General features: G+C 34.8%; 1 protein-coding gene across 1 annotated transcript; it reads right to left on the reverse strand.

The window, feature by feature from the left end:
• Positions 1-104: 104 nt before the first annotated feature.
• LOC106619001 (uncharacterized) lies at positions 105-10079 on the reverse strand. Its single transcript, XM_014236960.3, has 9 exons — positions 9877-10079; positions 7259-7571; positions 6173-6323; positions 5366-6105; positions 4842-5299; positions 3250-3529; positions 1743-1893; positions 724-1457; positions 105-652 (listed from the first exon to the last, which is right to left on the reverse strand). Exons 1-9 carry the CDS (start codon positions 9924-9926, stop codon positions 206-208), a joined length of 3324 nt encoding a protein of 1107 aa, XP_014092435.2. The 5' UTR covers positions 9927-10079; the 3' UTR covers positions 105-205.
• Between the last annotated feature and the right edge of the window lie 577 nt (positions 10080-10656).

The raw sequence follows: 10656 nt of genomic DNA on the forward strand, positions 1-10656 counted from the left end.
TATCCACTGTTTGGTAGAAATAGAACTTTTTTGTATATAGACAGCAGTAAGGTATAATAATGTACACTCAGTATGTGAGTAAAATAAAAATTGACACTCCACAATTTGCTTATTTTGTATTTATATATCATTTTTATTTAATCTTAAATACTTTTGATATACCATATGTACAAAGTAAATAAAAACTACTGTGTCAACAGCTTCACTACTCTTCTGCGACCTCATACAGACTATCCCATACCTGTAGCTTATGTATTTCCGGCAACTCGATTACTTCTAAATCATCACTGACATTTAGGCAATGCAACTTGCCATCAGCTTTCAACGGCGTCCATTTGTTACCGTCGAGATGATCACAATTCGGATCGGAGTTTGCCGCAAACGATGTCCAAATATCTATTTTTCGCTGAATTGTACGAAACTCAGGCGTGTCTTTGTCCAGCTTCCAGGCAAAATTTCCAAAGAACAAGTATGAGTGATCATCCACATGGGAAACGCCACGTATTTCTTTGCCGCAATAACCGATACGCTGATGATTAAAGTCGGGAGAGTCAAAATCGAAGCGGTAAAGATAGGTGGGCGCGCGTGCATGGCGCAACCGCGCCTTTACAGTGCGCAATATGGGATGCCAGAATACTTTATACGAAGCGTACTATAAATAAATTAAAAATGTTTACAAATAAAATACTATATACCATATACACCGTTATTTTGTAGACTCACCTCGCAATAGTTGAGTACATGCTCCATCTGTAATTCCCTCTCGGCAAAATGTGTTTCGCGCAATTTCGCTGCCAATTCCTTTTGTTTTTGTATATTGTGCTTTTGTTTCAATTCCAACGGCAACATGTGTTGTTGATTTTCGTTCAACTCGTGCAAAAGAAACGGTGCCATATGTACGCGCGCAAACATTAGAAGACCTTCAAAAGAGGTGCCACTAATTATAACGGGTATATCGTTACCCCAAGCATCGGCAAACATAGCCGTCGGTTGCTTCGGTATAATACATGTTTCCGATATATACGGTTCAATTACTGGGCCAAATGCGAATAAGCAATCATCCATATTTTCCTCCTTGGTTAGTAAGTTGTCGCGTAACAGATCGGCGGCGGGTAATTGTTGCAGATACTCGAGTACATTTTGATCATTGTCATCGCCGGTGTAGCCATTAGCTTGTGCTAACCGTTTTGGTAAAGCTTTTAGCGGCGATAATGCCCATGGGCAGAGTACGGTGCCAGACATTAGTATAGCTTTGTGAAAGAGTCCTTTCGCCAGCGGGGACAGCATCATAAAGTGCGTGGACGCAGAACCGGCGCTTTCACCGAAAAGTGTTATATTATTTGAATCACCATTAAAATTTTTGACATTTTCCTTAACCCATAGTAAGCCAAGCAGTTGGTCTTTCAGACCCGCATTGCCCGGAGTGCCAACGTTGGGATCGTGCAAGCTGAGAAAGCCTGTGAAATGTACATCACAACAATTGTGTTCCGTCGACAGTTAAAAGATTTGTATGTGAGCTATCAATAGTTTTTTCTATGCACAAAACCTAAGTTTCTAAACGTATATGTGTAAGCTCTATACGAACAATCAAAAAAAAAATCAAGAATATAATTAATTGCGTGCTCTTTATTTAATTTACAATTGCTTTTTTCCGCTGCAACTTGATATTCCCATCAAAAGCTCAATAATTGCAGTCTCTATATATTTTTATGTATGTATGTGCTTTTTAAATTAAAACTTACCTAATGGACCCAATCTGTAGGCAATTGTGACTAGAATGACATCTTTCATCATCAAATAATCGGGGCCGTGTAGGTCACGTGTCGGATCACCTTTTTCAAAGCCACCACCATAAAGGAATATCATAACAGGCAGCGGTTTATCGGATTTGAGCTGTTTAAGTATAAAGTTGCAATTACTTATCATTTATCGAAAAGCTCCCCAAAAAGTTAAGTTAAATCGTTTAGGGGCTACTTGGTAGCATAAAAAATATACAGAACGCAGTGCGACAATATATTGTAATTGCTAACCTTTTCTAAGGTTATGAATGACTGTAAATAAAGTATTAAAGGTTAATTATTATAGCACTAAGCAAACGTACTATAAAAACAGAATGGTAAAGTTGGAATATTGCTGTAATGTTTAAAAAGAGTTCCCATACGAAAGCAAAATGTTAGGGTTTTATTGTATTAGATAAGACATATAAATATAAAGCATTACAACCGATTTTTATCAAGACAAGTTCTGTATTCGTGTTAACTGCTGTATTGTTGAAGTGTCTCGACCACCTGGTGATGCAATTTGACGCTGCTTGACTTATTTTGGCGAGGGGCAACGTTTCACAGTCAATAACCTGAACCCTGAATATTTTTTTTTTTTTAATTTCATCGAATATTAATAATTTTAGTACCGCTATATATTGAGAAATTATATTTATGTTTGTAATTGCTTGGAATCCCAAGTCCAATACTTTTAAACTGAGTATATAAGTCGTTAAGCTATTGCATAGCTTCTATCGCGGGCTTTGAGCGTAGGGACTGAATCAAGAAATTCCGTAAATAAACCTAACACGACCACAAAGTATGCAGTATGCGCATACTTGTAGGCGTATCTTCGCATATCTAAGGCGGAACAAATCAATTAAAGAGCAGGGTGATTCAAAAATAACAATATTTCAGATCCATTTTTTTAATGGCCTATAAAAATATAGAATTCAATAACAATTTAATTAATAAAAAATAAATGATTCAATATTCGGAGTCATAATATAATTATATAAGTAACATTATTATTATTTTGGTAAATAGCTACCCCACCTTTGGAACAGTATTTCGTTTGAATTGAATAATGCAATTGAAATTGGGTATTCCAATCAGATTATTAATGGCAATAAATTGGCATTTATTTTGGCTGGCAACTTCAACATCAACTTCCCTGATAAAATATCATAGCGGTTGACAACTTTTATTTCGGAAAAATTGAATTTGAAAATGAATAATGATTCACAAGAATCCACAACAGAATATGGGACCACCATTGACGCGGTATTTTCCAGATATTTAGAGAATATCAAGTCTCAAACGTATGTTTGTTATTTCAGTTACCATAAATCTATTGTTTCAATGTTAAAAATTCCTGAATAACCTACATGTATTGTAAGAAAAAAATTTGTTTTATAATCCCTTCCGAGTGCCACACGTACTTTTTCTTTCAATAACTGTATAACAAACGTATTTAGCAATTACTTACCTTCTTCGCATAGATATTCAGATATAAACAATCCTCAGCGCCTTCGATTTCATTTGAACGAGCATTTTTTTGTAACGGTTTTTCGGCCTTTTGCGTACAATCCAGCACACCTTGCCACGCTGTCGCAGCTATAGGCGCCTTAAAGCGCAATGCACCCAGTGGTGGCTGCGCAAAGGGTATGCGCTCGAAACTGTAATAATTGTCATCGTAAATGGACGTATTGCATTTACCTCTGACGGTGCCAAGCGTTGTTTGCGCCAGCACTTCTGCATTTGCTGAGCTAATTTTGATATATATTATATATATATATAGGTATATAAGAAAATATTATAATAATTACACTTTCCTAATCAAAATAAATTACTTAGCTACTCAACGTACTTGCCCGTCATAGCAGCACGTAAAAAACAAACCAAAGAATACCCTTTATCGAGATAAATTTTTATTATTTTTCTATTCTCAAATATGGTATATATACATAAGTATATTAGTCATACGCCTCACAACTTTTTGTTTTATGTAGCACTTTAATTATTATTATCTAATGACAGCGCTGTGACAGGCGACCAATTGACTTGAGTAATGTGAAACCGCACGCTATGGGACACAATGTGCAACTGTCAGTCTGTAGCATTCAAACACCCATTGCATATCCATTTTTACTAGCGCTTGAGTGCAGTCGGTTAAGCAACCACATATGCTTATACATACTTATATACACGCTATTTCTCTTCTATGCATTCGTTTTTTATACGAGCATGTTTATTAGAATTTTATGTTTGTTTTGCTCTCTCTTTCTGCTACAGAAACTGTTGCGCTGATGCAAGGTGGGTGACGCGCTCTTGCACGTATGAGACATACCTATGTATATGTATAAGTATATTTTTAGTATTTTGATTTTTCAATATTTTATTTTACTTTTTTTTTTAATTTCACTCCAAAATTTGATACTACATGCTTAAATATATAAAGAAATAATTATCAAGTCAAAAACCACTTTACTAATATTAATTAACAAATGCACGATCAGTAGGTGAGAGCGAAAACGTGTTAGAATGTTTTCTGAAGTTTTCGTTTAACTTGTTGCACTTATCTATATTTTCTCTTATTTCTTTTTTCTTTCGCTGCACTTCTGAAAGATGACCGGAAGAGCGAAAGAGTTTTAGAGAGAATATAAAAGGATTAGCTAGTAAGGCGAGTGCATGCAAGCAGGTATTCTGAAGAGTTCAATTAACCTGTTGCCTTTTTCAACATTTCTTTCTATTTTACTCTTTCGTTGCACTCACTAAAAACAGCAAACTCAATAGCGGTTTGTAGGGTATGTTCATTGTTTACTTACATACTTGTTCTTGAAGTGACGATATAGTAAATTCATAGTATATATATACCATATATAACTGGTCAGTGACCTCAGCTGTATTAAGCAATGTTGCCACGTACCGTAAATTTCGGTTTTTTATTTCGAGAGCCAGTTTTCATTTTTTTAGTTTTGAAATTTAAAGATTCTATTTCGATATTATTTCCAGCGTAAACTTAGATAATTTATGTAAATATATTTAGTATCCCTAATGATATAATAAGTCTACAATTAAAATAAATTATCGTTCGTAAAAAGATTTGTCCAGGTTTTTAGATGCTTATGCGGTAAAGATTTGATTTCGAGTTCTTCGTCAATATTAAGGCATTTTGGCTGCGCATTTTCCACATCTTTCGCTTCCACTGGTTGCCATTGAATCGGTTCGATTTCAGTACAATTGGGATTACCAGTTGCTGCAAATGCCGTCCACATACCAATCATGCGTTGAATTGTCTTGAATTCACCGCTTGTGGGTGGTAATTTGTCGGAGTTTAAATTGTAAAATAGATAAGAGAGCTCATCGGCATGACATACGCCGCGAGCGGACCGTCCACAATGCAAAATGCGAGAGTGATTGAAATATGGTGAATCGAAAGCAAAACGATAAAGATAGGTGGATACATTAGAGGCGTAAGCAGCACGAGCTAAAAGAGTACGTTGCACATCAATGAAAAAGTGTCTATAAGCCAAGAGCTGTAATTGAAGAAATCTATCAGTTTGAGATGTTAAATATATAATATTTGCTGCCTCGTATACTACCTCCAAGTATTGGTAAAGATTTTTACTATAATGTGGTTTCGCATTACCAAAATGTGCTTCTCTTAAATGTAGACCCAACTCTTTGCATTTCTGCACATCACACTCTTTCTTAACAATTTTTGGTAAAACAGCCACACAATCTCCGAGCTCATTAACTAAATGCGGATTTTTCACAGTTTCGTTATAGTGCAACATGCCTTCATCGGCTGTGAAACCTAACAGTATTGGGATTTCATTGCTCCATGCCGTTATGAGTAGATCTTTAAACGGCTTTGTCAATAAACCATTCTGACTTTGGTATGGTTCCACCACTGGTGTGAAAGGAAAAAATATACGTTCATCCTTCTCATGTGGCTGTCTCAGCCCATCCTCAAGTTTTATTATTTTTGAACCACTAATATTCGACAGGAAGGATAATACGGCTTTGTCTACATTTTCGCCCTTGTAGCCTAATTGGATGGCCAGCCAATAAGCGCGATTTGTGGGTTCCTGTTCGGCCCATGAGCAAAGCGCTGTACCTGATTGTAATATCGCCTTATGGAAAAGGCCCTGCGTTTTCGGCGCAAGCATAAGTAGATGTGTACAAGCGGCACCAGCACTTTCTCCAAATATTGTCACATTATTGGGATCACCGTTGAAGTTGGCGATGTTCTCTTGAATCCAGCGTAATGCAAATAATTGATCCTTTAACCCGGCATTACCTGGAACTTGTAGATTGGGATCTGGTAGTGAGAGGAAGCCTAAAATAATTTGATTGACAGATATGTTGTTAATTAATAAGAGGAAAAAGGAGAGACAAATACAAACCTAAAGCACCGAGCCTGTAGTTAACCGTTACTAATACGATATCTCTCTCCATGAAATAATCGGGAGCATAAACATCACGTGAAGCTTCACCAAAACGAAAGCCACCACCATAAATCCAAACCATTACCGGTAATGGCTTAGCAGAGTTTAACTGTAAAAAATTACTAAAGTTATTATACTAATTTTCTACAACTAACCAAACCAACATAAGTAGATACCATATACGAGGTGTGTTCAAAGGGAATGGTGAATTTTGATTTTTCGCGAGCTGTGTACATTCGATTATCGATATTTTGGTTTTTTTTTACTATCGGAAACATATGTTTATCATGTGCTTGCATTAGGAGCCAATTTCGATTAGTAGTTGGGTATCGATATTTGACTTTTGAAGGAAATGGCTCCAAGGCACTTGAAATGTTGACTGTGGCATTCGGTGGATCCACTTTGTCTCAAAAAAGAGTTTATAAGTGGTACAAGAACTCACAGAAGGCCGAGAAGATGTTAATGACGATGAGCATTCTAGAGGTGCGACAACGAGCGAAGAAAATACCGAAGCAGTAAAAAAATTGTTCTGGAATATCGTCTGATCGCTATTAGAGAAGTTGCAGAGGATGTTGGCATATCAATCGGCTCATGCCATTAAATTTTTTGGGCATGAAACGTGTGGTAGCGAAGTTTGTTCCGAAATTGCTAAATGTCGCATTAGTAACGGTCGGAAGTTGTTGAGTGACGTCATCAACGATTTTCAACCATCGTATTCACCAGATTTCGCTCTCTGCGAATTTTGCCTATTCCCAAAACTGAAGAAACCAATGAGAGGAATGTGTTTAGCCTCAACTGATGAGATCAAGGCAGAACCGAAGGAAGAGCTAATGAGCATACCGAAAAGCGCATTTCAGATGTGCTTCGAGGATTAGAAAAAGCGTTAGCACAAGTGTATTATATTCGAGGGCAATTACTTTGAAGGATAGAAATAGATATTGATAAATAAATCTGTACTTTTCAAAAAACATTCAAAATTCACCTTTTTTTTAAACACACTGGGTGTGTTGATATATTTTTTGTAGTACCCGATAGCTTTCTTACCTGTTTAGTGTATACATTTAAATATAAACAGTCCTCTGAGCCTTGTGTTATGCCGAGTACGAAGTGTTTTTGCAGTGGCACATTTCCCAAGTTAGTGCAATTACGCACTCCCGTCCAAGGATCTGGTGTTTGTGGCGCCCGAAAACGCAATTCGCCGAGAGGGGGTTTGGCATACGGTATGCCTTCGAAGGCATAAAAATGGTGATTGTAGATGGTTTTTCGTTTAACACCTTTAACCTGACCGTACTTTGTAGGTATAACAGTCGTTTCACTTGTTGTTGCCTGATACTGTTGTATGCGATGGACTACAAAGCTGTAAATTTTATTAGTATTGTTTACTATGAAAGTACTTAAAGCTAAGTAAACGTAGTAGTAAGGTTTATTTTTATACTCATGTAACATGTTGCTACAGACTATAATAGTTTTACCCATCTAACGGTTGTTTGTATCACTGAACACTAATCGAGATAGATATAGGGTTATGTATATACGAGTATATAAATGATCAGGATGACAAAACGATTTGAAATACGAATGAGTTTTAATTTCTTCTGCTTCTTTCACTTTCCAGTACAATCAATATATCCGGTTAAAACTTTGCAATAATAAAGCTCTCAAGGCATATTATTTTACGCTCAAAAATTGTCGAAATCGGAGCATAGCTTTTCAAAAACCCGTTCCGTATGCCTGACTTTTTGCCGAAAATATAGGTAAATCTGTGAGATATTTGATATTGAAATTAGGAGAAAATATTTTTGTGACAATAGTTTGTCTGTTTGTAAAAAATTCTTCCCATATATCTATAATATGCAATATATAAAATTTTGCTAGCGTCTTAAGGTATTTCCCCATCTCTGTTCCTTGCAAGTTGCAAGAGTATGAAATGTTCGGTGACATCCCAACTTAGCCCTACCTAACTTGTTGTTTTCCTTTTTGTATCCAAGAAAAAAATGTCCATTAAATCTGCGCTGAGGCCGTCACTCCTTTAAGATTCAACCATTTTTATTGTTATTAAAAGGTAAAAGTTTACTCCTTAGATGACATATTTTTGGTTTAAATAATTTCTGAATTTTAAGGTTACATTAGTTTTATAATAAGGAAGTCCAAAGTTCGAAAGTACTTCAAAAGAGTTTTCGGTTTTTATGAATAAAACTAAAAATGTTTTTATGCCCTCAAAAAGCAGATTAAGCCACGAAGTTTGTAACACTCAGAGGGAAACGTCGGAGACCGAATAAAATATACTCGTTTATATCAGCATGATGAGCTTAGTCGATTTTGTTATGCTCGTCTGTCAGTCTCTATATACGCGAACTAGTCCACAGTTTTTAGTTATCAATCTGAAAATTTGCACACGTCTTTTTTCCCCTACAAGCTGCGCATTGTCAGACCACTATGACATACTCATAGCTGAATTAAGTTCTTATATGGTAAACTTTTTTATTTGACAAAGTATCTTCACGAAATTCGGCATTACTTATTATCTAGAGCAATGGTGAAATCTTCGAAGAAATTGTTAAGATCGAATCACTATAGCTTATAACTGGCATACAAACTGAACGATCGAAATCAAATTCTTGTAAGGAATCTTTTATATGTGTGAGCTTCGCTGCAACTGAAGTTAACATGTTTTCTTGTTTTTGTTTTTTTTTTTGTGTTTAGTTTTTAAACAATAGAAAATTAAGCAGAATCAGGTAGGTAACTAAGATTTTGCTTTAGGAATTACTTAGCTCAATTAGCTCAATAGCAGGTTTGCTGCTTACACCCGCTCTATATATAATTCTCTCAAATGATATTGGAATTGGAACCTTAAGTTATAGTATATTATATTAGCGAATTGTTTCGGTGACTTCAACAATTTCTCAAAATGCATTTACTTACTTAACTTAAGTTTACTCATTTAATACTTAAATTGTTGAATATTTTCTGAAATTGCTTTGCAATATAATTTGCATAGTTTACTATGAACTAGCAACTTAGATTACGGTATCATGAATATTTTTCTAAAAACAACAAAAACCATTATAACTGAGTGAGAAAGTAAAAGCAACATGTTGTTTCTATTGAAAGTGAAATCCAATGTACGAAGTAAATTACGTTAATATTTATACTTTGATTGCACGCGCCAGATTCATTATAAATTGTCATGAGCAGCTCGCTGCTTTACACGAGATTAATATAAATGACTTATGCACCTAACTGCTTTGCGAACAAGTTTATAAATTTGTTAATTGCATACGACAATTAAAGCAGTTTTTTTATTTTTTTAAAAACTTTATATTTCCTTCGTATATTTCACTAAAAAGTTGCTTTTTCATTAAAATATTTGATATCTTTCGTACTAAATTTAATAATAACATTTTGAAATAAATTAATTCTTTTTTTCAAAATTTGTTTTTTTGTTAAACATTTTAGAAAAATGCAAAATGTGTAAATATCAAAAATTGCTGTAGGAAGATCTCTGTTAAACGATCTATAACGGTGGATTGAGAAAGCTTTTAATTGACTGATTCTGGTATAACAAAAGAAACGTATAGCATCTTTTTCTAATCATCTTTTAGCACTTTATTAAATCATAACTAATGCAATTTCGTTTAAGAAATTATTATCTTATCACATACTTCACGCTCGTTTGCAACAAATTGATAAGAGGCACGTTGATATCGACCATTCTCACGCGGTTTATAAATATAAATAAAATCACACGAGTTACAACTAAATAAAAATGCTATATATTTTGGTAGATTAAAATAAATTCTTATTGAGAAAAATTGTTCATTATTAGCCAACAGTCGAGCGCGAACTGACATAGCTCATTCTAGTATGTGAAAGTTGACACTTAGTTGCCTTCTTATCAGCATAAGTATATTTGTGTAAATGATTATATATATATATTATATATATATATATATGTATGTGCTCACGAGCACTTGGATTAACAGTATTAGTAGCTTTGTTTATCAAGTGTAATTGCACTATGAACTTCTATTGTATTATTAATGTATACATTTTAAATACACATTGCAGTCAAAGCACTTGAGTACTTCTAGCAAGTGCATTAATTTTATACCCTGTATATGAATTCGTTTATAAAAAATTAAAATTAATTGGAATTATGTATGAGGCTTGACAAAAGCGAAGCAACTTTGTGACCATGTCCGAGGATCTCTCAAGAAAAAGAGGAACTATTACAACAGTATGACGTGATTTCCAACAAAAGTACGTTGCACAAATTTAGCTTTGTGCAATTTTTTGCTGACTTAAAGAAATATGACTCGAAATTTAATTTCGTTAACCTTACAGTTGAGATACGTTGACATAAGATTGATCGCCTAACTGCTCGGTCAGTTTATCAGCATATCTTTAAACGTATAGTTTCAATGAAATGGTGTTTTAGAATT

This window comes from Bactrocera oleae, chromosome 2, assembly GCF_042242935.1.
Source record: "Bactrocera oleae isolate idBacOlea1 chromosome 2, idBacOlea1, whole genome shotgun sequence".
NCBI lineage: Eukaryota > Metazoa > Arthropoda > Insecta > Diptera > Tephritidae > Bactrocera > Bactrocera oleae.

Coding starts and splice junctions, on each gene's coding strand:
- LOC106619001 (XM_014236960.3), bottom strand. CDS start 9,926: ATGGTCGATATCAACGTGCCTCTTATCAATTTGTTGCAAACGAGCGTG. Junction 6,324..7,258: donor TAAATGTATACACTAAACAG/GTAAGAAAGCTA, acceptor AATTTTTTACAG/TTAAACTCTGCTAAGCCATT. Junction 5,300..5,365: donor ATCTTTACCAATACTTGGAG/GTAGTATACGAG, acceptor CTTCAATTACAG/CTCTTGGCTTATAGACACTT.